General features: G+C 43.7%; 3 protein-coding genes across 3 annotated transcripts in view; all 3 read right to left on the minus strand.

The window, feature by feature from the left end:
• LOC143022427 (uncharacterized) overlaps positions 1 to 21,737 on the minus strand; it is a 58,987-nt gene extending 37,250 nt beyond the window's left edge. The window contains exon 1 of the mRNA XM_076180644.1: positions 21,069 to 21,737. The gene's annotated coding sequence lies outside the window, so the exon portion shown is untranslated. The remainder of the gene's footprint in view (positions 1 to 21,068) is intronic.
• On the minus strand, positions 15,076 to 25,699 carry LOC143022268 (uncharacterized). Its single transcript, XM_076180410.1, has 3 exons — positions 25,655 to 25,699; positions 23,457 to 25,583; positions 15,076 to 15,111 (listed from the first exon to the last, which is right to left on the minus strand). Exons 1-3 carry the CDS (start codon positions 25,697 to 25,699, stop codon positions 15,076 to 15,078), a joined length of 2,208 nt encoding a protein of 735 aa, XP_076036525.1.
• A 10-nt stretch (positions 25,700 to 25,709) lies between these two features.
• Positions 25,710 to 27,562, minus strand: LOC143022435 (uncharacterized). Its single transcript, XM_076180659.1, has one exon. The coding sequence runs from the start codon at positions 27,541 to 27,543 to the stop codon at positions 25,723 to 25,725; it is 1,821 nt and encodes a 606-aa protein (XP_076036774.1). The 5' UTR covers positions 27,544 to 27,562; the 3' UTR covers positions 25,710 to 25,722.
• Positions 27,563 to 27,916: the final 354 nt, after the last annotated feature.

Raw genomic sequence — 27,916 nt, forward strand, 5'->3', positions numbered from 1 at the left:
TAGTTCCGCCCACACTCCATGATTGAATGTCCCGCTTAATTGTAAACAAACAGACGATGCAGTTAAAACTGGTGATTGACGTAAACGCCATCTAGTGAGAGAGCCGCACAGTAAAATATATGTGGACGATGCGGCTCTCCGTGAGCTTTCCCGTCTTTCCTATATAGTCTTCGCGTCCTAATGGGACCTTTCGCAGTGAGCTATTTGATGCCAGACACCGCCAGATTTTGTAATTCTTGCCGGAAAATAAATACTTTTTTGGGCAAGATTTATAAGCTTACAGAGGTGTATCGTTGTACATTATTGTGTCAGAAATTTAAGTCAATTAATTTCATGATTGCAAACGGCATGTAACACTGAGCCTCTATTTATAATTACAGATGATATTCTTAAAACAGCCTATAATTGTATCAAGCCAAGCAATTTGTCTTTTTCTACCGACTTCAATGGACGTACACTGATACTTTCATTTGAATGCACCAAACAATAGGCAAATCCATGTAATGTATGGAAAATATAGTTTTGCATCGAAGACTTAATTTTTCCAGTATGATTACGGTTTGTCTTTCTCTTACTTTTCCTTGAATCCGACGTGCAGTCTGCCACGGCACACGTAAAATTAGTCATATTTGTTTGAAAATAGCTCCCAGCAGATCTAAGAGGCTATTCTTTACACAAACGTCGCTCACCTCGTACGTCCGCCACCACTGTTATCTTTTATCTCACTGATTATCTTTATATACAGGACGTGACAGTGATATCCATTATTTTTCAACACTCAGATAAAATCCACAAACCGAAATCAACATCCTCTTATTTTTACTGCTCATACTGACTCCAGTAAAAATAATGACCTATTTTTAGTTTTATCTTATGATTAAATTAACAAGGCCTTACCACAAACCAGCAAGTAGAAATTATAACTTTAGAAGCCAGATTCAAGAAAAAATAAGAGAACGACAAAGTTTATCGTACCGAAAAAATTAAGTCTTCGATGCAAAATTATATTTTCGATACATTACATGGATTTGCCTATTGCTTGGTGCATTCAAATGAAAGTATATATCAGTATACGTCCATTGAAGTCGGTAGAAAATGACAAATTGCTTGGCTTGATACAATTATAGGCTGTTTTACGAATATCATCTGTAATTATGAATAGAGGCTCAAACAATGCTATATGCCGTTTGCAATCATGAAATTAATTTACTTAAATTTCAGACACAATAATGTACAACGATACACCTCTGTAAGCTTATAAAACTTGCACAAAAAAGTATTTATTTTCCGGCAAGAATTACAAAATCTGGCGGTGTCTGGTATCAATTTGCTCACAGCGAAAGGTCCCATTGGTTGTAAGTGGTTGTTGTAAGTCGTAGTGGTACGTCAAGATTGTAATATGTGGTTGTAGGTCGTTTTAAGTCGTGGTTGTAAGTGGTGGTTGTACTAGTTCTAGAGTAATGCCCTAGTACTAGTGTACCAGTACTAATGTAATAGTGTGCTAATACTATCATACTAGTGTGATATTCTACTAGTGTACCAGTACTACTGTACTGGTACAAGTGTCCTAGTTCTAGTTTACTAGTGTACTAGTACTGGTGCATTTTAAGGGTCCCGGTAATAGTATACCAGTACTAGTGTATAAATACTAATGTACTTGTACTGGTGCACTAGTGCTGCATTAATATTAGTAGTGTACTTGTACTAGTTCTAGTGTATTTATATTAATGCACTAGTTTACTACACCTTTAAGTAGAAGTGTAACAGTAGTGGTGTGGGGTACTAGTACTAGTCGATTAACAAAAGTGACGAGTTTACTAGTGCTAGTGTCAGAGTGTATTAGTAACAGTACAAGTGTACTAGTGAACTAATCCTGGTGTATTACTATACTAGTACTAATGTACTACTAGTAGAAAGTCACTAGTATTAGTAGATTAGTGCACTAGTATACTATTACTGGTATTCTAGTACCCTAGTATTGGTGCACTAGTAAAGGTGCAATTATACAGTAGTATTAGTACACTGGTATATTAGTAAAGTACACTAGAATACTAGTACTATTACAGGTACACTAGTATTGGTGCAGTAGTACTAGTGTACTATTATACAATTACTAGTGTATTTGTGCATAGTATTAGTGGAATAGTAACAGTGGCCTAGTAGTGTATTAGTACTAGTGGACTAGTATTAGTTTACTAGTGGACTAGTACCAGTGTACTAATGGACTAGTACTAGAAGACTAGTAATAGTGTACTAGAGGACTTGTATAATACTGTAGTATCAGTGACACTACTTCTATACTAGTGCAGTACTAGTGGACTAGTAATAATGTGCTAGCTGTTAGTGCTAGTGCACTAATGGACTAGTAGTGTAATAGTGGACAATTACTAGTGTACTAGTATTAGTGTACGACTGTAGGTGTACTAGTACTAGTTTACTAAATGTAGTGTATTAGTGTACTATTATTTCTGTACTAGTGTATAATCACTAATGTACTAGTGTAAGATTTACACTATTTGAGTACTAGTACTAATGTAATAGTATACTAATACTACTGTACTAGTGTACTATTTCTTGTGTATTAGCACCATTAGGTTAGTACTAGTGCATCAATAGTGTACTGGTACTAGTGTACTAGTATATTGTAGTAGTAGCAGTGTACCATTGTACTAATACTAGTATACTGTTGTACTAACATTACTGTACTATTATACTAGTACTAGTTATTTTTATTAGTACTAGTGTATTAATGTACTAGCACTAGTGTACTACTAATGTACTAGTAGTGTACTATTATTAGTGTACAAATACTAGTACTAGTGAATTAATACTAGTGTACTAGTACTACTCTATCATGAGATGTACCAATTCTAATATACTAGTGTACTAGTGCTATTGTACAAATATACTAATGTAGTAGTACACTAATACTAGTGCACTAGCACTGGTGTATCAGTGTACTTGTACTAGTGCACTATTGTACAAAGTGTAGTAGTAATTGTGTACTAGTTCTAGTGTACTTGTGTACCACAACTAGTGTACTAGAGTACCTGCACTAGTGTACAAGTTCTAGTGTACTAATGTACTAGATCTAGTAGTATCACTAGTGTACTAGTACTAGTGATGAGTACCTGTTTTGTACTAAATTACAAGTGTATTAGTACTAGTATATTAGTGAGTACCAGGTTTGTACTAAATTACAAGTGTATTAGTACTAGTATACTAGTGTAGTAGTATTTCATTAGTGCACTAGTATTAGAGTATCAATGTGTACTATTGTACTATTACTAGTGTATTAGATTGATACTAGTGTACTAGTACTAGTGTTTTAGTGTAATAATATAACAGTATTAATGTACTGGTGTACCTGTACTAATATACTAGTCTGAGTGTTCTATTGTACTTACACTAATGTTGTACTAGCTCATTACTACAGCACATAAGTATACTAACACACAAATGCACTGTTATTATATAAGTACACCAGAACGTAAGTACACTAGCACATTAGCGTATAAGTACTCTCGCACACTAACACAAAATTAACTAGCGCATTATTACACTAGAACGTAAGTACACTAGCACATAAGAAACTACCACTAGTACAATAGCACTAGTACGCAACTGCACTAACACACTAGTACACAAGTACACTAGGACACTTTGACACTGCCACACTTGTACACTAGCACACAAGGACGCTAACACACTTGTACTTGTGTACTACTGTGCTAGTGGACTAGTGTATTGTGTACTAGTGCATTTATGTACTACTGTGATAGCGTATTGTGTACTAGTTTACTAGTGTACTTATGTACTAGTGTGCTATTGTACTGGGAGTGTGTGCATAAGTGTGCTTCTATACTAGTGTCTGTGTTCTTGTCGAATAGTGTGCAGTATATTTCTGTGCTAGTGTATTTGTTCACTAGTGTACTAGTGTATTTGTATACTAGTGCACTGGTGTACTTGTGTGCTAGTATATACAGTAGCGGCCAAAATATAAGGGGTTAGTGAAAGCATATGTATTCAAATGCATATGTTGAAATTAATACCCTACACAAGAACTTCATATTTTGTATACAATTAGATATACGTACATTATATCTATATTTCTTGGAAATTTGAAGCTTATGCAACTGATACAAAGAAAGTTTAATTAATAAAGAAAAGAGTGTGTAATTTCTTGCGGTCAAAAGTTAAGGGTATCTTAGAAAAAAGGACTGTCTATGCTTTACAAGACTGTCAAATCAGAACCGCAACATAAAATTAGCGTTTATAATATTGGAACCTCAAACTTATAAACATGGCTGCTGATAAACGACGTCCGGTGTCTTCTCAAGATAAACAGAGGATTGTTGATCTTCACAAAGATGGACATTCAAATGGAGTCATAGCAGAGAGGATAGGAAGGTCTGTGAGTGTGGTGCAACGTACTGTAGCTCAATATAAATCAACAGGATCAATAATTTCACCACCTAAAACTGGTAGACCACGCAAAACCTCAGTTAAGCAGGACCGTCTTATGGGAAGGTTGTCACGGAAGGATAGATTCAAGAGCGCTGCAGAGATATCCCGTGAGTTAAATGCATCTTATGACTGCGATGTGTCACGTAAAACAGTGTCTCGGAGATTAGTAAGCGCTGGTTTGAATGCCCGAGTCCCTGCATCCAAACCATTGATATCCAAGAAGAAACAAAAAGCCCGCCTGAAGTTTTGTATTGAACATGTTGTCTGGACGGAAGATCAGTGGTCAAGCGTTTATTTCAGTGATGAATCTAAGTTTAATTTACTTGGTTCAGATGGCAGGAATTATGTCCGACGAACGACTGGCGAAAGATTGTCCGTTAAACGTGTGAAGAAAACTGTGAAACACGGCGGAGGAAGTGTGATGGTGTGGGGGATCATCTCTGCTGCTGGTACTGGCCCTCTTGTTCGCTTGCATGGGAAGATCAACGGAGAGGTGTATAAATAGATTCTTCGACAGCATGCCCTTCCATATTTGAGATCTTCAGGGGTTCAATGTCCCATATTCATGCAAGATAATGCTCCTTGCCACACTTACAAGAAGGTCAAATCATTCTTTACTGAAGAAGAACTTTATGTGATGGACTGGCCTGCTCAAAGCCCGGATTTAAATCCAATAGAAAATGTTTGGAAAATAATTGGTGAACGGGCACAGCGAAAAAATCCAAAAAATCAAGATGAACTCTGGAAGTTCTTGGAATTTGAATGGAGCACTGTTACTCCATCATTTTGTAGGAAATTGATCAATTCATGTAGCAACAGGTGTCAGGAGGTGATTGACAATAAAGGATTGTTCACCAAATATTAATGTTATTGCTATTTATCTTTTAAAATAAGTTGAATTTCATTATTTTCTAAGCTACCCTTAACTTTTGACCGCAAGAAGTTACACACTCTTTTCTTTATTAATTACTAACTTTCTTTGTATGAGCTTCAAATTTTCAAGTAATATAGATATAATGTAGATCTAATTGTATACAAAATATGAAGTTCTTGTGTAGGGTATTAATTTCAATATATCCATTTGAATACATATGCTTTCACTTACCCTTATATTTTGGCCGCTACTGTATGTGCTAGTAAACTTGTGTACTTCTCTACTAGTGTGCTAGTGCATTATGCTAGTTTGCTAGTGTATTTCTGTCCTAGTTTTATAGTGTATATATGTGCTAGTGTACTTCTATAGTAGTGTGCTAGTGCTTTATGCTAGTTTGCTGGTGTGTTTCTGTCCTAGTGTTAGTGTATTTATGTGCTGGTGTACTTGTCTACTAGTGTTCTATTCTGCTAGTATACTCGTGTGCTAGTGTACTAGTGTACTAGTGCACTTGTGTGCTAGTGTACTTGTACCATTGGTGGTTTACTTACGTGCTGGTGTACTAGTGTTTACTAGTATACTAGTGCTAATGTACTTACGTGCTAGTATACTTGTGTTAATATAATACTAGTGTCCTTATGTGCTAGTGTATCATCATGACAGAGCATTTTGAAAGTAATAAGAATATGTTTTGGAAAGAAATTAAGAGAGGAAGAGGAGGCGAATCAAGTAGAGAAGAAAAGGTAAAAGGTGCAGATGGAGAGATGATAATGGAAGAGAAGGCAGTGAGAGGAAGGTGGGCAGAGTATTTTAGGGAGTTGCTAAATGCGAAGGAGGATAGGGAGGGAAAGATAGCTGCAGTGGCAAGTGCTAAGAAAATGACCGTGATGAACGAGGAAAATGGAGGAGAATTAGAGAAGGATGAAGTGAAGGCAGTTGTTAAGATGATGAAAGCAGGTAAGGCACCTGGTCTGGATGGATGCCATGCAGAATGTCTGAAAAAGGGAGGTGCAGTGATGGTGGACTGGCTGGTGAGGTTATTTAATGTTTGCTGCAGAGAGGGTGGAGTGCCGGAGGACTGGAGGAGTGCCTGTATAGTTTCATTTTACAAGGGGAAAGGGGGCAAGTGTGAATGTAGTAGTTTCAGAGGGATTAGCTTGTTAAGTGTAGTTGGGAAGGCTTATGGGAGGATCTTGATTGAGAGGATTAGGAGAGGAAGAGAGGGAGTAATTGGTGAGGAACAGTGTGGGTTTAGGACAGGTAGGGGTTGTGTAGATCAGATTTTTGTGGTAAGACAGATATGTGAGAAAGCTACAGGAAAAAGGTAATGATGTTTTTTGGGCTTTTATGGATCTGGAAAAGGCTTATGACAGGGTAGACAGGAAGGCACTGTGGGAGGTACTGCAGATATATGGGATAGGAGGAAAGCTGTTAAGAGCAGTCAAGAGTTTTTACGAGAGTAGTAGAGCTTGTGTTAGGATTAGAAATGGAGAGAGTGAATGGTTTGAGGTAAAGGTGGGACTTCGTTAGGGATGTGTTATGTCGCCCTGGCTGTTCAATCTTTACATGGATGGGGTGGTGCGAGAGGTGAATGCAAGGGTAGTGGGTCAGGGGTTGGAGATGGTTAAAGAAAATGGAGAAAAGTGGGAAATAAGCCAGTTGTTGTTTGCTGACGACAATGCGGTTGTAGCGGGATCAGAGGAGGGATTGAGGAGGTGGAAGGAGTGAATATGGGGGGGCGTCCTAGGATGAGATGGATGAATGGGGTGAAAGGGGCATTACAAAAGAGAGGAATGTCTGTGGAGGAAGGATGGGAGAGGACAGAAGATAGGGGTGAATGGAGAAGGGCTGTGTATAGATGATGCCGTAATGCACGAGGGGAAGTGGGTGGGGGATGAGGAAGTATGAGAAAAAAAATTGACACAACCCGATGGGATTTCTCCCCGTCTTCTCCTTTTCTGCATGAGGGGACGGAGAGGGGAGGTTGCCGAATGTATGAAGCGGCCTTGCTGTGGATGTGCTGTGTCTTGCAACACTGCTTCTGACCCAAGGCGGTGGACGGGATGCAGGGATTACCCGTTATCCAGAGGGTACCAAGATAAGAGAGAGGGAGGAGGGAAGTGGAATATATGGGAAATGGAATGGGTGGGAGTAGTTTCTGTGCCATTTTCTTTTTGGGTACCCCCCGTGTAGGGGGAAAAAGCCTTTGATATATGTATTTATCATTACCATATATGTATATTTTTTTTGCATCCGACCTAGTTATGGACCAAAAGGTCTCATGCCGGCATGCTCCGCCTTTCTAATCCTTTGTTAGAAACCCTTGGGGTTCGATGTCACTTCTCTGGCAACGAGTAATACTGCTGTATAACGCGAGTATGGCGATGCATCATCGTGCATCAGGCAGCTGATGCTTCCCGCGATCATTTGACTCGTACCGAAGAGGTTAATGGAAAAATACCACAACAGTTCACATTTTTAAAATGTTTTAATATAACTCTTTTTATATCACACATACAACATATGAATAAAGGAGACTGCAAGAGACCATAAGGCCTACACTAGGCAGCTCCGTACAAACCATCACATTTTTTATTTTATATAGTACATACAAGAAATACAGGCGTATATGTCAAAAGCGCAAATCTCGATATAATAGGAACAACCGAGACATGGTGGAGACTTTGAAGCTGAATTTAAAATTGTGGGATTGCAACACTTTCAAGATATAAGTCACAAGAGAGGTGGGGGTGTTCTGTTGTACGTTAGGAGCAAAGTCCATGCTTCTGTTCTAAAGTGAAACAGGATGCATATGATAGTTTGAGGGTCCAAACAAATGGACAAAAATGAATGTAGGTGCAATATATAGGCCAAAGTCATTATCATCAGCAGACGACAAGCTGTTGTTTCAAGAACTGTCTAGTTTCTCCAACCGGGACTTTATTCATAATGGGTGATATCAATTGTATTAGCATTGATTGGATGACCCTACACGGCCATATAGGTAGTCGCTTGATGGATTTTCTCGCTGACAAATACTTAATTCAACATGTAAAAGAGCCCACAAGACATGGAAACTTACTCGATCTATTGATCACTAGCCGCGAAAGCACGATAACCGATGTACAAGTCTGTGAAGCTATTGCAAATAGCGCTCAGAGAAGTTTTTCGTGAAAAATATCTATTGCACTGGTCACACTGCAATGGGTTCTCTCCTGTATGGGTCATCATGTGACGTGACGTTTGAGAAGATCCTTACGAGAAAAAAAGCTTTATTGCACAGGCCACATTGGAATGTCTTCTCTTCAGCGTGGGTAGTCATGTGATGTTTGAGAACACCCTTTTGTGAGAAAGCGGAATCACACATGTCACACTACAGCGGATTCTCTCCTGTGTGGCTCATCATGTGACGTTTGAGATCACCCTTTTGTGAGAAAACTGAATCACACGTATCACACTGGAATGGCTTCTCTCCTGGGTGGGTCATCATGTGACTTTCGAGATTACCCTTTTGTGAGAAAGCGGAATCACACATGTCACACTGGAATGCCTTCTCTCCTGTGTGGGTCATCATGTGATCTTTGAGATTACGCTTTCGTGAGAAAGCGGAATCACACGAATCACACTGGAATGGCTTCTCTCCTGTGTGGGTCATCATGTGACTTTTGAGATTACCCTTATGGGAGAAAGCGGAATCACACATGACGCACTGGAAAGGCTTCTCTCCTGTGTGGCTCATCGTGTGACGTTTGAGATCACCCTTTAGTGGGAAAGCGGAATCACACATGTCACACTGGAATGGCTTCTCTCCTGTGTGGGTCATCATGTGAAGTTTGAGACGACCCTTTTGTGAGAAAGCGGAATCACACATATCACACTGGAATGGCTTCTCTCCTGTGTGGATCATCATGTGACGTTTGAGATCACCCTTTCGTGAGAAAGCGGAATCACACATGTCGCACTGGAAAGGCTTCTCTCCTGTGTGGCTCATCATGTGACGTTTGAGACTACCCTTTTGTGAGAAAGCGGAATCACACATGTCACACTGGAATGGCTTCTCTCCTGTGTGGCTCATCATGTGACGTTTGAGGAGACCCTTACCTGAGAAAGCGTAATCACACATGTCACACTGGAATTGCTTCTCTCCTGTGTGGGTCATCATATGATCTTTGAGATGATGCTTTTGTGAGAAAGCAGAATCACACATGTCACACTGAAATGGCTTCTCTCCTGTGTGGTTCACCATGTGACGTTTGAGAACACCCTTTCGTGAGAAAGCGGAATCACACATGTCACACTGGAATGGCTTCTCTCCTGTGTGGGTCATCATGTGACGTTTGAGAACACCCTTTCGTGAGAAAGCGGAATCACACATGCCACACTGGAATGGCTTCTCTCCTGTGTGGCTCATCATGTGACGTTTGAGATCACGCTTTTGTGAGAAAGCGGAATCACACATGTCACACTGGAATGGTTTCTCTCCTGTGTGGGTCATCATGTGACTTTTGAGGAGACCCTTACCTGAGAAAGCGGAATCACACATGTCACACTGGAATGGCTTCTCTCCTGTGTGGGTCATCATATGATCTTTGAGATGATGCTTTTGTGAGAAAGCAGAATCACACATGTCACACTGGAATGGTTTCTCTCCTGTGTGGGTCATCATGTGATCTTTGAGATTACGCTTTCGTGAGAAAGTGGAATCACACATGTCACATTGGAATGGTTTCTCTCCTGTGTGGGTCATCATATGATTTTTGAGGAGACCATTTTGTGAGAAAGCGGAATCCCATATGTCACACTGAAATGTCTTCTCTCCTGTGTGGGTCATCATGTGACGTTTGAGATCACACTTTTTTGAGAAAGCAGAATCACACAAGTCACACTGGAAAGGCTTCTCTACTATGTGGGTCATCATGTGATATATGTGACAATCTTTGGGAAAATATAGGTCACACTAGAAAGGCTTCTATCCTGTGTGGGCCGTCACTTGATGTTAAAAATGAGTTGTGAGATAGCCGAGCTATCGATGCTACATCGGGTTTTCTTTGTCGATACCTTTCTGAAAAAAAAAATTAGGTTAACTTTTAGAGATATGTAATAGTAGGACTGTAGGTGTTTTGCACACAAATCATTTCATACATGCCATCCTCTATTATAAGAGTAATTTGCCTAAAAACACATGGTAAAATCGATTATCAAAATGGTCAACTGGTCATTATAGCGGTGTTTGCTTTGTTAGCCTAGTTGTGGGTTGAAATTCCATACTTCTCCCCTACTCAAAAGAGTAATTATTAATTACCTACGATGCACTTCGTAGTGGGACTCTCACCTACATGGAGGAGGTGGGGTTTAGGGTGGATTCAACCCTGCCCCTCAATCAACCAGTACTAAAACAAACTTTTTATCTTATCTTATCGACTAACAGTTTATGTCTATAGTAACTGGATGTCTGGCATGAGAGAATGTAAACACTGAACACGTTTGATACCTCACCTTATATATCTACCAATTTGGCAGCGGCGATCAGAACCAATGAAAAACTACACCAATTGAAGCAACCTTTAACGCAGAGGCACACTACTTGCTTTGCTGTCAAAATCTTGCGCACGTCACATAGGGAGTGTTTTGCAGATGACTTTTTGGGCAAACAAAAAGGAAGACAAAGCGTCCCGCCGAGCTTTCTCCTATGTTAACAAAAGAATAAATACAATAAAATGCAACTTGTACAACAAGTGAAATTCACACTTGCACAAAAAAGGAAATAAATTAAATCACGTTCATACACAGTGACCTTCGTTCACTCTGTACTCTCTCACATTATCTTTTTTCTGTCATTGTGTTCCTAGTGCCTAGATACATTGGATTTAAATCTATGCACCTATTTACGCTAATTTCTTTTGTCGTCCACATTTCTATGAATAATCTCCTTTTCTTGGAGTTGCCTCTGTGTACCACTGTCGCTTCTTCCCGATCAATGTTGTGCTGTAGTTCGTTCATGTGTTTATAAAGTGCTGAGGCTGCATCTTTCCGTTTAACTGCCCGTTTATGTTCTTCAATTCTTGTGGCGAGTTTCTTATGCGTTTCTCCTGTGTAATCTGCATCACAATCCAAATATCCAATACGGAACACCACGTCCGCCTGCTGAGTGGGTGCTTCCATGTCCCACCCCTACACCAAACCACTTCAAGTTTAAAGGACTACAAAGGAGAAGCATGCCGACAGGATGCGAAAAAAATATATAAATAGATAAATAGGTAAAGTTAAATTATAACATATCAGGTAAATAGTAAATAATAAATGGACAGATAAATAATAACAAACATATTGAGAAATAACCAATAGTGTGAAAAAATGTCACTTTTAATGTTGTCAATTCCCTTCAGAATCTTAGACCTGCATCAAGTCACCTGAGTTTTAATCAATTTTCGTATGTTTAATTTTTGATATTTGGAATCAGTTTTGTGGCTCGCCGCTGTACTTTTTCCAATCTGTCAATGTCTTTAATGAAAGTCAGTGACCATAAGAAAACGGCATATTCCAATTGTGGTTGAAGTCATAAGATCACGCAATCAGTTCTGGAATCTTGTTTGCTTTCTCAGAGCCTGAAATATATTGTTTAGATGATTTGAGATCGTTGCTGACAATTAACCCGAGATCCTTTTCACTATCCACTTTTGTTAACGAATTTATATAAAAAAAAAACTTGTAATCGTACTTACTGTTATTTTTACCTATGTGCATAACCTTGCATTTAGTTGTGTAAAATTCCATTAGCCACTTTTAAGACCATTAGTTTAAGTGATCATTTGCCATTCCACACAGTTTTGTATCACCAGCAAATTTGGACACGATAGATTTCAGTACGTGGTCTATATCATTGATATATACTATGAATAAAAGTGGCCAAAGAACGGAACCCTGAGGAACTCCACTTTGTAAGAACATCTTTGTCTCCGCGAGTTCGGTGGATTATATCAGAAATGTAAAGGTCATGACGCCTAGAAAAGAGAAACCAAGTATCAAGAAAGTAGTATTCCAGTTGCTTGAACTGTGATATCCTCTCATTGATCTTTGTGGCTTTAACATATGTTGTACTACTTGTGTAAAAAAAAATCTTGATTGCTATTAACAGCTTTCCTCCTATCCCATATATCTGTACAACCTCCCACAGTGCCTTTCCGTCTACCATGTTAAAACCCTTTTCCAAATACTAAAAGGCCCAAATTAATCTTAACCCCTTGCTAAAGCTTCCTCACATGTCCGTCTGCGTGCACGATAATTCGTAGAAAGACAATTGGTCGAATGGGACAATTCGTCGACACGACGTTTCGTCGAACGTGACGTTTCGTCGACACGTAAATGTTTTTTACTTTTGGTGTTATATTTCTAAAATATTTGGTAACATTTGTGTTCTGTGTGAAATTTCCGATCATTTGATGTATTACTCAACATAATTGGATTACCAGGCTCAGAGTTATAAATGTTTGAAGTTTTAGACAATTGCACTTTTCGACGACACCTTACTTTGTCGCCATTTGAGCCATCTTGATCATCTAGATCAGCAGTAGATCATCACCAGAGCCAGCCTATTCTCCAAGCAGATCAGCAGATTTTCTTGGAAGGATCAGCAATGGAGTGTAAAATTGGATTGGATATTTGCAATTTATTGGTGGACAGAACATTGTTATCTTCTGTGATAGCTCGACCTTTACAAGTACGATCAGGGCAATTCCAGTAAATCTTCGTGGCTCGTTCACGATCTTTGGTGTAGGTGTAGCCTTCAAAAAGCAGACGTACACCACCACGAGATGTTTTGCAAAATTCAGCCATTATCAAAGTGTATCAGTGTTCTGATTTTTGTAGTTTGTGGTCAATACAGTGTCGACCATTGGGAGAGTGCACGACATTTGGTCGAAAGACATTGGAACACAGCCATGAAAAAATCCTGAACAACTGAGAATATGCTAGTGTGTACGGAAATACTGTAAAATTATGCTCGCCAAAAACTTACATTGATGTATTTAACATATGTGTAATTATTTTATCTTATTGCAATGTCTCAGTGTCGCCAATCAATGAACAAATGGTGGCATAACAAGTCCTAAATGCTCCTTTTAATTCATTTGATATTGTAACTTTTTCTCACGAAATGTCATCTAAACTACTCTAGCATTCCTCCAAAATGAAAATATATGAATATATTAAATTAGTACTTTAAATGTATTTTTAATATCTGTCGACGAAATGTCACGTTCGACGAATTGTCCTGTCGCCCAATTGTCGCTGTCGACCAACTGTCGTAGACCCGTCTGTCTTACCACGAAAATCAGACTTTGCACAACATGTAAACACTCTCAATGAGCAGACGCTAAGTCATCGACTTGAACCCAAGTTGCTGGTTCCTTCTGAGATTTTGATTTCTAATAACCAAAGATGCTCCCCGGGTGAATTGAACTTGCACTTGATCGCACATTTGTTTATTGTTTAACTTTACCCATTCATTATTTACGTTACTATTATTTCTATTTATTTGTTCATTTATAGTTATGTTTTCTCCCACCCGGCCTAGTTATGGACCAAAAGGTCCCCTATCGGCATACTCCTCTTTTTTAATCCTTTGTAAATAGAAATGGTTACCCTCATAAACATGTATGCACATCATACCCACACCGTTTACAGCGTCCCAGCCCTGTATCCCATGGCAAAATACTGCCTAACCGTGAGGAGGTGCACATGCATGTATCCATGCTACTCGCCAACAACCACCACTTGACTACTGTTAATATTGGTCACTGATTACTTAGTTGGTCATATCAATACACAACCATATGAATTTCATATATTAGAAACTCCCCAAAACTGGAAAACTGTTCATTAAAATGGTGTTGGCTACTACCCTTTTCTATTCTTTCACTACAATGTAAACAAACACATAGTTGCCAGATCAACTGTCCAATCCGTGTACCAGTTACAACTGCTGGCAATAATACAAACCAATACCGAGGGAATATGGCCCTGAGACTCACTTGAGGAAATATATTACATAAAAACATAGTCACAAATAATTTTATACAGAACTGTCAGCGACACTAGAGCTAATGGAGGAGTCATATAACTCAAATTATCTAACACAAAAGTTCTCAAGACTCATTCAGATCATCAGGTAGAAATTATTGCACTCCAACAAATGCCCGTATTTAAATTATAAACTATAATTCGTCACAAAATGATCTTGTAAATTTCACACAAAAAGAAAAAAATAAATAAAAATAAAAATCAACAGAACAAGAGACCACAACTCGGCAAAGAAATATTGACAGCCTTTCTATAGAAATTAAACCAACAAAGAAATTCCATCACCAGAGCTAATCAAAAGAAATGTATTAATCTGAATGGCGGCCATATTATCCATGCCATTTCAACGGTTACATTAATTCAACCAAGATTCTCACCCCTGACCAAGAGGAACTACTTAACCTAGGGTTCAACTGCCTTATTATATCTAAGCTCAAAAAGAGTTAAAAAAAACAGAATGTGAAGTTTTTATTGGTGTCCACTGTGGGTCATCACATGATATTTGAGATCACTCTTTCGTGAGAAAGCTGCATCACACATGTCATTCTGGAAAGTCTTCTCTCCAGTGTGGGTCATTATGTGGTATTGAATAGCACTCTTTTCCGAGTATGTTGCATCAAACGGGTCAGATTTGAAAGGCTTCTCTCCATTGTGGGCCATTATGTGATGTTTGAGAGCACTTTTTCCTGAGTAAGCTGCATCACACAGGCCACACTTGAAAGGCTTCTGTCTAGTGTGGTTCATCATGTGACATTTGAGGTGCTCCTTTCGTGAGAAAGTTGCATGACACAGGTCACATCGGAAAGGTTTTTTCCCCACTGTGGGTCATTGCGTGGTGTTTTAGAGCACTCTTTTGTCAGAAAGCTGCTTCACATTTAGCAACTCCCTAAAATACTCTGCCCACCTTCCTCTCACTGCCTTCTCTTCCATTATCATCTCTCCATCTGCACCTTTTACCTTTTCTTCTCTACTTGATTCGCCTCCTCTTCCTCTCTTAATTTCTTTCCAAAACATCTTTTTATTACTTCAAAATTTTCTGTCATACTCTTATCCCACTTCACATCTGCTCTCCTCTTTACCTCCTTTACCTTTTGCTTTACTACTCCTTTCTTTTATTTGTACCTCTCATATGACTCCCTTGTCCTATTTTGTAACCAATCTGTGAAAGCTCGCTTCTTCTCTTCTACAACCTTCTTTGTTTCCTCATCCCACCATTCACTACCCTTCCTTCTATTTCCTCCTGTCCTTGGTCCACACACCATCCTTGCACACTTTGTGACTCCCTCCTTGAACCATCCCCATTCCTCCTCCACGCCTAGCTCTACTCTATACTTCACTCCCTCCCACTCCTCCTTCAGCTTCTTTTTGTACTCCTTCTCCTTTTCCTTTTCATTTAAAGAGTTCACTCTAAGCACCTCCCTACCTTTTGTCTCTCTCCTCTTTCTCCATCTATCCTCCACTCTCAACTTACCTTCCTCCAAAAAATGATCTGATATTCCCCCCAACCCTCTCCCCTTAGCACATGTACTAAGGGGAGAGGGTGGTTATAATCAGGTTACAATCAGTAAAATGCTTGAAAGGTTGAAACTAGGAATGAAAATCTTGGAACCAATCCATTACTCATTGCAAGGACTAATAGAAAGTCAGTTAAAACATTAGATAAGACTGACTTTTATGTTATTTTGTATAAAAAAAAAAAAATAAAAATAAAAGAGCACTTGTACATTCTGGTGATAGTTGTAGAAGAATCTGTCTTCCCAGATCTATTGATAGGATTTGCAACATTGAAAAAAGGAGGGCATGACAATATGTCAGGCTGAGCTAGGGATCTTAGTGAAATCACAGTTAAATATTTTAGGCTAGGCATGAAGAGAGATATTTACTTACATATTGACAATTGCTTGAGATGTACGGAGGTAAAAGGAAATACACCCAAGTCTGCTCCTGTGCTATCATATCCTATACCACATAAACCTCGGGAAAAATCCACTTAGATACACTTGAAAAGGGATATATGTGTTTCTTACCATTGATTATCTGTCAAGATTTTGTATTTTACAATACCCCCATTCCAAATAAGAGAGCCAAAACAATTGCTTCAGTAATATATGAACAAGTAATCTGTAATTTCATAACTCCCAAGATCTCAGTTTCAGACAATGCTGCTGAATTTAACAACAAAATCTTGGAAGAATTATGTAAGTTATTCAAGGTAAACAAAATTAATATGCAAGTCAATTATCCTCAAAGTAGTGGATTGGAATCCTGTGTGTCCTGGAATCCTTTGTGCAAGATTTAGTTGTCGCAAATTCTGGTAAAGTCCCTTGTCCCAATGCCCCAACTTGTAAGGATAATTAACTCACCTAAGAAAGATTGTAATTTCCAACCTTTCTTTGGTGAAGTAAAGATATCATTCTATTATCCCTTGTAAACTGCATACTTAAGTGTTTCTTCAATAATAACAGAGGTTCCTTTTGCTTCTGAATTTAGATTCAACCTGTACAAACTGGTGCCCTTCCCAATGAAAGTAAATAATTCAATTTTTAAACTTGACACACCAGTAAAAGATCCACTAAATTACATCCTTTCTCTAGATAACTCAACAGAGAGTAATCTTTAATGATAACCTTAAAAATTGTAAGATTCCTAACAATATTCTCTACTTGTGCCATGCTTTTATTTTATTCTTATTTTAATGAAGCGGCCTTGCTGTGGATGTGCTGTGACTTGCGACGCTGCCTCTGACCCAGGGCAGTGGACAGGGTGCAGGGATGACCTGTCATCCAGGAGGTGCTAAGATAAGAGGGAGGGTGGAGGGGAGTGGAGTGTATTTAGGGATGGAATGGGTGGGAATGATTTTATGCATTTTTCTTTTTGGCTACCTCCCTTGAAAGAGGGAAAAAGCCTTGGTATATGTATGTATGTGTATGCATTTTTATTTTATTTATTTATTTATTTATTTTTTGTGCTCCATGACGCATTGAAATAATTTTGTGAAGTTCCACTAGCTAAGAAAATATCTGTAATACAGAATTGTCACTACATAAAGGATATTTGTAAACCAGGTTACTCACAGAATATCATGGCAATATAAAATCGGTACAAAGGAAGTAAAGAAAGTAGTGAGTTCTGAAAAAGACCTTGGAGTGATTATCACAAAGGATATGGCACCTGACAAACAGATAGAAGAAACTGCTATGACCAACAAAGGGGGCCTTTACCTACTTGGACAAAGGAATGGTAAAGAAACTAGTAATCACACTGATAAGGCCGAAACTGGAGTACAGTATGCAGCAACATTATGGACATCCAGTACTAAGAAGAACATAAAGAAAACTGAGAGAATCTAAACAGCAATTACGATTATAGCCCCAACACTTTCAAAACTGCCATATGAAGAGGTTGTTAAAGTTGGAAACGCCAACTCTGGAACAAAGAAGAAAAATAGGTGACCTACTGACCATCTATAGAATCATGAGAGAAATGGTCATTAATACAGAAACTGACAAGCTGGAAAGGATATGCAACAAAATGCCACATGACAATGTCCACAGTCCTACATTTTCTTGCTTATTATCATAAAACAATTTCTATAGATGTAGAATATAATTCATATTATGCATCAAGGATAAAATCACCATTATATTTTGCACTTCTATTTCATTGATCAAAATTGCACAATAAGCATATTTTTGCACTTCTATTACATATATACATTAAAACCATACAAAAATTAAGTGGATAACAAGTATGATAACAAGAATAAATCAAAAAAATTTAAACCATTAGAATTCTCCAATTAGAAATGAAGCCTTAAATCAGAGTATGACCAAAGTCATATAAAGCCATCATGCACAGTATGAAAAGTGGAACAACTATTATTCTATTTTTCATTTTATCATAATCATTTTATCATTATTACTATTATTATTTTGGTTGGAAAATAATACCTCCTCTGTATGGACACCTTAATTAATTCCCTAAAAAGGGAAGACAATAATGTGGCCAATAATTGCACAGGATGCAACCTGCCAACCTACATAGAAACGTCGGAGATGGGAGTAAAATAACTTAAAAAAAAAAAAGCCTCCTAAGATCAAATGAAGAATTCTTTGCAGGTACCTGTTTCAACATCTGATCAATTTGGAACATCAACAATTTAACGTCATCAGCTTAATTTATTTTAATTTCATATGTCCAGTTTTCTATTTCTGTGTTGGGAAATAAAATAAGAAGTGCAAAATATGCAATTGTTTGTGTTTTTATACAGGGATTACCTTTGTCTTGTGGCATTTTGTACATAATACCTGACTTTAGAAAATATCACCTTACTGGTTTACAAGAGCTTCATGCAATGAACTTGAGGTAAATTAGGTGAAAAAATAATGTATTACACTATCCAAAGTCACACTACACTTAAGGATGTAAATCCCAATATCCACAAAACACCCAACAGGCTATTAGATTTGATTTTTTTTACAACAGTTTTCCTGTTGACTTCATTAAATCGGGTGTTCTGTTTCAATCAGAAAACACTTGTTTGTACCAATCCCAACCCCCATACCAGTCATGTCTGGGGACTGCATTGGGAAATAAGTATTTAGAATTAAAGAGGAGTGCAAAGACAGTGATTAATGAGAGAAACAAGGACAACATTGTTCAAATAAACAATAAAACAAGCAGTTTTCTCCAATTCTGACCATACCCAAGATTAGAGAACACAATCACAGCAGGGTTCACTATTCTTTAAAAGATTATTGGGTTCGTTATTCTTTACATTACTATAATCAGGTTTGCTGTTTTTGATATAGATATGTTGGGTTTGCTAATCTTGACATTATCTGAATTAGGGAATACTGTGGGTTGGGTTAGGTTATGTTGGGATAGCCATTCTTTAGATGAGGATCATTGGGGGTCACTGTTCTTGACATGATCCATATATTTTTTTCCCAACAGTTTTCCTGTTGATTTGACCAAATTGGGTGTTCCATTTCAATTGGAAATCACTTGTTTGTACTAAACCCCCACCCCCATCTGGGGACTGCATTGGGAAATAAGTATTGTGATTTAGAGAAGCATGCAAAGCCAGTGATTAAAGAAAGAAATGACAACACTGTTCAAATAAACCAGTGGTTCTTAACCTGTGGGGAATTCCCCACTGGTGGGGAATGGCGGAGTTGCCAAGTGGGGAATGACCGGTCGGACAGAAGAACCACTGTCTTTTCTTTTCTAATCGATGTGTTTTTGTTTGTTTCTGGTGTCTTCTTGTTGTCAAATTAAGGGCCGTAAAATGGCACAAAAAAGCAAAGCGTATATTTACGTACTAAACACTGCATGGGTTAAAATCGAATTGGTCAAAGACCGATGCTGCGGTGGGAAATGGAGAGTTGGCTCACTAAAAAGTGGGGAATTGGAGAAAAAAGGTTAAGAACCCCTGAAATAAACAATAAATCAAGCACAGTATTCTCCTATTCTGACCATAACTACCCAGTCCCTCTCTCCCTCATGGCAAAAAGATTTTTCAATGGTATTTGTTCATTTTGTTTCTTGTATTCAATACGAGATAAGTTAATAAAAGATAATTTTCATTCTCTTCCATACATATATATCTTTTACAATAATGTAGTTATGATTCTACATAATTCTAAGTATTCACAAATATGTTTGCTAGTCTGCAACCCTTCCTTATATCATCTGCCAGAACATATTTAGATACAGTAAATTCATAGTAACGTCAGCAACGATTTTCAAAACACTAAGGCGAGCATCTTTACAGTTACCAACAATTAGGTTAGGTTACATTATGTTAAATCTCAAGTCTGCAATTCTTACCTGTATCACAACTAGCTTTATCATTCTGAGTATTTTCAACCCCAGATATGAGGAGTACCACAAATCAACAGCATCAGCGGTGATTAGAAAAGACTAGCATGCATCTTTACATATACTGTACATAATTCTACACCTAAGTCAAATCTCTTATCCAATACTTGGAATTGCTCTAAAACATCAGCATATACCATTAACTACTTCCTAGTTCTTAAGGGGCTATTGTTATTTGACAGCCCCCTCTACAATTTTTGAAACGCTGGCTTTCTTTCAACAGAGCAGGACCTAATTTGATCTCATTACTAACTGTGATTCAAAGTACTTACGTGTGCGTCGATGACGTCGGTTCTTCGGTTTCGGTCGCTCCTGGGTGGGCCCTTACATTCCTTTGCGGCACACTCTCCACTTCTCTAGCCTAATTCCCTACCTCCTAACCATTAATGCTAGCTTATCATATCCCCCTTTTCGGGTACTGTACACTCCACTCACACTCGCATTCACCACCACCCACGCACGGTCCTTGTTCGGCACTGTGCCACCCAATCCAACGTGAGGCCACCCCCCCCCCACATTCGGGTGGGAAGGGGGATACCAGCGCCCGTGCCCTTTGACCCCCTCCCCCCCCCCAGAAAGAGGGGGAGGGGGTGCCAACCGTCCGTCCCCATCCGCGCCATACACACTCACGCTCACACCACACTAACCTACAGCATTCATAAGTATCCAACACCTAGACAGCTACAGCCATAATGGCCTGCAACTTCCAGGCATCAATCTAATCATGTAGGCTCTGTCTGGCAAACGCTTACAATAATCTTTCCCTTACCTGTGTGGTTTCCTTCTTTGCTTACAATTTTCGTGACACAAATGTCTAAACTATTTCAAACATTCTTGCAAATGTACAAAGGCACTTTTAGATATGTTTTGACATGGTTTACCCCTACTTAACGAAAATATTTGTAATCATAAGCTCTATCAAGGGGTAACTAATCTGCTTTGGTTTCATAATCCAGAAATCCGCCTCCTTACGATCTGACCGTTCACAAGCTGTGGTTTACTTAAAAGTTCTGCTCAATGTAGGAAGTAGTGGCGAGATGATAGCGGTACTGGTGTTTTTTTCATCCAGGATTGGGCATGTGTGAAATAGAAGTCTTGCTTACAGGCATACTAAAGCTGTTTAAGAACATCGGTTATGATGTGAAGATATGTGGGGTTTGATTGCTAATGTAGGATTTGTTGGATATTGTTCCTAGTCTATATTAATATATTTAACACTGCTGATTGAAGAACTGGATAACAATCTGTTACGTAGAGATGTGTATGCACCTTAACTTACACAGGAAAAACGAAGAGGGCGACGTAATCTAATATATATTCAAACGGGTCAATATTATCATTTAGACAGCAGGGCAGTACTCATAGTAATGGCCTCTTGTAGTCTCCTCCGGTCTTCGGGGGGCCGTGTCGTCGATTGGTTTTCCTCCTCTCAGGGCGATAGTGTCATTGCACTCTGACCGAGGTAGTGAAGGAGGGAGGGGTTGGTCATACCGCAGTAGTTTCTTTCCTGCCGTCCGTCATACTACTTTCCCTCAGCACTTGTAACACAACCAGAGTCTTTAAGTTAATAAAGGTTTATTGTATAAATATGTACAGCTTTACATACATTGACATACAATGCGGGCAACAGCCCGCCAGTGGAGGAGTTGTTGTGCCCTAGTGGGTGGAAGGTGAGGGTTTAGGGAGGTCAGCGAGGGGGGGGCGCCGCCCTGAGCACCCCAAGCATTACGTCCATGGGCGTGTGGCGGACAAGGAGGGCAGCTCTCGTTGCCCGACTGCTGAGGAGGCTGCCTTCTGCAGGGTGGGCGGGGGTCTGCGGCGCTGGTCGGAGGGCCTCCGTGGCCGGGCAGGACAGTAGGTAGTGCAGCAGCGGGTGGCGGCTGTGCCTACCGCAGTGATCGCACTGTTGCCCTTGGAAGCCGTCATACAGCTCCTCCCTGGTGCAGTAGCCCAGCCTAACTCTTTGCAACAGTACGCCGTCCGCCCTGGGCTGTTGATGGAAGGCGCTCAACGTCTGATAGTCGGTGGTGGCGGCGTACCAAGCAGCTAGTCTTTTTGCTCCTTCTAACTGCCGGTGAGTCTGGTGGGCGCGGCGGGCTGCGGCACGCCTGGCTCGTGCCTTCACGTACGACAGACTAGGTGGCACGTGCCTGGTCACGTGGGGAGCGCCAGCGGCTCTTTTTGCAGCAACGTCGGCGGACTCATTGCCTCGCACGCCCACGTGGCTGGGCATCCAGTGCAGCCTTACCCGACGTCCCTGTGCGGCGAGGCTCTGCAGGCTGCCCAGGATGGCGGTGACGAGTCCCACGTTGTCGCTGGGGCACGGCTGCTGGAGGACCTGCCACGCCGTTCTGGAGTCTGTAAGTAGGACCACAGTAGCCTCCTGGCGGTTCTGGGCGTGCTCCAGGGCCAGGTGGATGGCCACAAGCTCTGTCTGTAGGGTGGAACAGTAATCCGGCGTCCTCTCGAGCAGTTCGGTCCCAACGGTGATGGCAGCGGCGCCCGTCCTGCTACTCTCGGGGTCGACTGAGCCGTCGGTGTAGTATATGGCACCGCCCGGCTCAGACACCTGCGCCACCGCCATGAGGGTGTGATGCCGCAGCTCCTCGGTGGTGCAGAGCGCCTTGCTGGCCGGTAGCCGGGTGGTGGAGAACTCTGCTGTGGGGGGCTCCCACGGGGGTGGGGCTCGGTAGGTGGGGGCCGGGAGGTCGGCGTGTGGCCAGCGCCAGCTGTTAATGTGGGCGAGGCTGCGGGTGGCCAGGGTGGACTGGAGTAGCCACGGGTTGCGGTGGAGGACATCGTTCCCTTGCGTCATTGCAAGCCGTAGTCTTCTCTGTGCTACTCCTTCGGAGTCGCGCTGCAGGACCCTGGCCACGCGGCAGGCCACGATCTGTTCTACTCTGGTGGTGAGTGGCACCAGGCGGGTCTCGTTCTGCATGACGCACGCACTGGTCCATCTCGGAGCTCCCAGCATCGTCCTCATGGCGGTGTTTTGCAGCACCTCGAGCCGCTCCTGTTGGCTACGGGAGAGCGATATGAGGACTGGGGCGCTGTAGTCCACCAGGGAGCGCACTGCAAATATGAAGTACAGTCGGAGGACGGAGAAAGTGGTCCCCGCTGTGGGTCGTGTCATGGCTCGCATTACGTTCAGCCTAGCCTGGGCCCTTTCCCTCAGGTAGGTGGCGTGGGCTGTAAAGGACAGCCACTTGTCCACCCATACACCGAGGTACTGGTATGAGTTGGCCCAAGCCAGTCTGACGCCCTGGACGCAGAGCTGACCTGCCGGGTCGGCAGCCCTCACCATCATGGCGCGAGACTTCTCTGCAGAGATTTTGAGTCCCAGCTCCTCGCATTTCCCGCTTATAATGTCGAGCGCCTGCTGCGCCTTCCTGAGCTTGTTGCCCCTCCCGGTGACCACGAGGGCGAGGTCATCGGCGTAGCTGAGGAGGATGGTGCCATTGTGGAAGGGCAGGGCCACCAGCTGCTCCATCAGCAGGTTGAAGAGGAAGGGGCTGAGGATACCACCCTGGGGCGTCCCGTTCTCCAACCTCTGGAAGCTGGACTTTAGGCCCTGGAATTTTACCCTGGCGCGGCGATGCTGGAGATAGTCGCGGAGCCAGGCCAGCATCCTTCCCATCACGCCCTTCCTTACGAGGGCGGCGAGGATGGCATGAGGGCTGGCCAGCTCGAATGCCTTTTCCAAGTCGAGGAAGACAACGATGGCGGGGCGATGGTTAACTTGATTCAGCAGTGTCAGGATGCTGTCCGCCGTGCTCCTGCCGCGGGTGTAGCCGAAAATGTGAGGGTGTAGTGGCTCCACACGCCACTGAAGGCGAGCAAGCACCATTCTCTCAGCCGTTTTGGCCGTGCAGCTGAGGAGGGAGATAGGCCTTAGCTTAGTGGGCTCCCTCGGTTTGGGGATTGGTTGGATGTCAGCCTCCTTCCACGAAGGAGGCAGGCATCCCGCCATCCACGACTCGTTGACTGTGGCCAGCAGGGCGGCGTCCCCAGCTGGTCCGGCGTGTGCGATCATGGAGTACGTCACGCCATCGGCCCCTGCTGCTGTGTCACGACCCCGTTTCTTGGCCTGCTCCAGCTCCTGAGGAGTGAAGGGACGGTCTGTTCCATCAGCTTCTCTGGTCGCCTCCTCGATGGCCGTGTCGCGGAGCGGCCGAAGCTGCTGCTGGAGACGGCGCGTGCTACCCGGAAGCTGGTCACTGGAGCCGCGGGTGGTGAATTCGGCTACGAGCCTCTCAGCCTCCTGGCGTGGGTACGGGTGGGCGGCGGGGCGAGGCGGGGCGGCGCCGGAGGCGGTCTTCACGCTTTTCCACAGCTGGCTTAGAGACGTGTGTTGGCTGAAGGAGGAGCACCACTCCAACCACTTGGCCTCCCTGGCCTTCAGGGACACCTCCCGTGCGCGGGCCACCACGTCCTGAAGTAGCCTCAAGTTGGTTGGGTTGGGGCGTCTCTTGTAGAGCTTCCTGTGAATGTTCACTCTGTGGTTATGCTCCCGCACCTCCTCGTTGTAGAACCACCAATTTGGCCGGTGACGACGGCTCGGGGCTTTCCTGGGGATGGCTGCGTTAGCAGCCCTCTCAATAGCAGCAGTCAGGTCCCTCTCCCGCTGGTGAAGGTCCACGGGTGGCTGGTAGGCGGCCCACCATTCGTCGAGGGAGGCCTGGAAGCTGGCCCAGTCTGTTCTCCCGATGTTCCAACGTGGAGGGGGGAGGGAGGGCGCTGGGGGTGCCACTGGGAGGGTGGTGAGAGTGGCAAAGTGGTCGCTGGTGAGGGTAGGATGTACTTGCCATGTAGCACCGGCGGCCAGGTCGCTCGAGGCGAGTGTGAGGTCAAGCCTCCCCCCCCGGGTGTGGGTAGCCTCCCCTGTGTTGAGGAGGCGGATATGGGGAATGTCCTCGAGTAACACGGCCAGGTGGCGGCCCGTTTCGTTGGTTGGAGATGGTGACTGCAGCATGGGGTGGTGGGCGTTCAGGTCGCCCGCCACGAGGAGGCTGGTGTGGGCGGCGAGGGAGAACAGCTCGCCTGCTTCCAGATGGTATCGTTGGCTCCTGTATATGTTGTACACCAGAAGCGGGATGCCCCCGACCTGCAGCTCTAGTCCCAGGACCTCCACGCCCTCCCCGCAGTGGACTGGGGCGGATACTCTGCGGTGAGGGATGGTGCTCCTCACCAGCGCCGCACAGCCGCGGGTGTTCTCTGTGGCAGGGAGCGAGTGAAGGGAATAACCCGCCACCCTCCACTCAAAGTCGGCACGCGTCAAGGTCTCCTGGAGCAGCACCACGTCAAGGTTTTCCGCGAAGATAGCCTGCAGTACTTGGTGCTTCTTAGGTCGGAGACCTTGCACGTTCCACTGCAGGACTCGGAGCCTGGGAGGGCCAGCATGCTGGTCCTTATCGGCGTCTGCCTCAGCTCGTCGACTCTCCATTCTGGTGGTTGGGGTCGGCTGGGTAGAGGGAGCGGAGATGCGTGTCCTTCAGGTCGGGGGGTGGCTGGAAACCACATTCTGTGAAGACTGAGACAGTCTCCTGCAGGAGCTCGCTCAGGGTCCCCTGCTTGTCGCTGTCATGGTTGGGGTTGGTGAGCAGCTTCACCAGAAATTGCATCATCCTTGTCATGATGCAGCTGACGACTGTGCGTATTTCCTCGCTCATGGTGCGTGGCAGGTCGTGGGAAGGGTCGGTTAGGCCCATGGAGGGTCTCCTCGCCGACGTCGCGGGAGTGCTGGGGGGAGGGTCCCGTGCACCACCTCCTGGTTGGCGAGGTCTGGTTGCGCTGCGCCGGGCCGAGGGGGCGCTGCCGCCAGTCTCCAAGGCTGTGGCCCGCGGCCGCTGCTCCCGACTCCGCGTCCTGGGTTGGCGATAGGGGGTGTGATCCCTGGGGGCCGGTCGGCTAATCCCTTCCTCCGGCTCTGGTGCGGCCTGGGCTGGGGGGGTGGGGACCGCGAGGGCCCGCCGCCGACCCCACGCTGACCTGGTTGGTGGTGATGCAGGCTGGAAGGCTTGCCGACGCTGCTGCTGCGGTTTAGGCTGGCTTCGTGGTGGGTGCTGGTGCTTGGTGTCCTGGTGCCGTGATGCTCCAGCGACGAAGTTCTTCTGTTGCTGCGACTGGCTACGTGATGTCCTCGAGCGGCGTCGTTGCTGCCGTTGCGGAGGCCCCTGGGGCTGCCGCTGTTGCTGCCGTTGTGGTGGTCCCTGGGGCTGCCGCTGTTGCTGCTGGGGTTTCTGGGGAAGCCTGGGGAGCCTGCGGACCCTCTCGGGGCACCGAGGGTTCCAGGCGTGATGTTTATTTCCGCAGTTAGGGCATTTTGCGGAGGTGGTCTGATTGGATTTGTGCTTTGCGATGCAATCCTCCGTCGGGTGTGGCAAGCTGCACACGCCGCATCTGACGGCGTGTTCACACCGTACCTGGAGATGGTTGTATCTCTGGCATTTATAGCATCTCACCGGTTCCCCCCGATGAGGGCGCAGAGAGTACCTCCCCCAACAGCCGAGGTCCAGTTTGGGGGGCGGCTGTCCCTCCAACACCACCAGCACTTGCCTTGTGGGGAGCTTATCCGTGCGGGAGCGCAGTCGCTCGGCTGAGATCACCTTTGGGTGAGCCTCTACCGCTTTCAGGGGCAGGTCCAATGGGTAGCGTTCCAGCACTACCTTGTGCCGTCTCAAATTGGGGTCGAGGAGAATCACAGTGTTCCCCTCCTCCGCGAGGCGACGGAGGAGTACTGCGGAGGCTTCGTCCCTGGCCTTGAGGATGTGTTCACCCTGGAGGTTGAGTCTCACCTCCATTTTCAGGCTGGGGTTCTCCCTCTCGAGAGCGGTGATGGCCTGGTAGGCGCTGTCGTGGTCCCCTAGGTGGCCCAGTTTGAACTTGGGCCTCGGAGGAAGCTGGTGGCGGGCTCTACGATTTCTGACGACGGTGGTCCATCCTTCGCCTTCGTCGTCTCCTGGTTGCTCCTCGTCACTCCTGAGTAGCTGCTCAAGTAGGGCGGCGTCGTCCGCGTTTCTCTGGGTGTCTTCCGGTGAGGAGGGCGCGTCGTTGTTGCCGACAAACATTAGTAAGGAAGTGTCGCTGCTGCTGTCGTCCTCTTGCAGGGAGGGCGCGTAGCTGATACTGGGCCTGGCTCGGGCCGCCTTCTTGGGCGTGGAGAGCTCTTCCGAGGCCTCTGTGGGAAAGCATTCCCTGCCCCTCTTCCCGACACTTGTAGTCGCTAACTCCATCACTCTAGCCATGAGGATGTGCGACGATGGATGAAGACCACGAACTGTGCATGTATGAAGAAAACACTTCGTAGGTTGGGACGATGAGTTGGTGGTGTGGTCGCTGCACGTAGCTCTCTGACCAGTGACCAGTGTGTGGTGGATCACGATGTCATGCACTGGACGAACCAGTGCATGTGAATCCGACGATTATATAGGATGGAAGCAAGGGAACGGGGACTGACCGCTCTACCATGTGATTTACAAAGTTCTATGTTAGTTACAACAGTGAAGCGAATAAAGGCTTTCGTCTAACTACCGGTACTATTCTTCGTGGTTGGTGTCGGGAGCTGCGTGAAAAGGTTTGACGGTAATTGGCAGTCGCCTTCATAACTGAGTAACTGTT

The sequence above is a fragment of the Oratosquilla oratoria genome, chromosome 44, assembly GCF_046742065.1.
Source record: "Oratosquilla oratoria isolate Oo_2021 chromosome 44, ASM4674206v1, whole genome shotgun sequence".
NCBI classification, from domain to species: Eukaryota; Metazoa; Arthropoda; class Malacostraca; order Stomatopoda; family Squillidae; genus Oratosquilla; species Oratosquilla oratoria.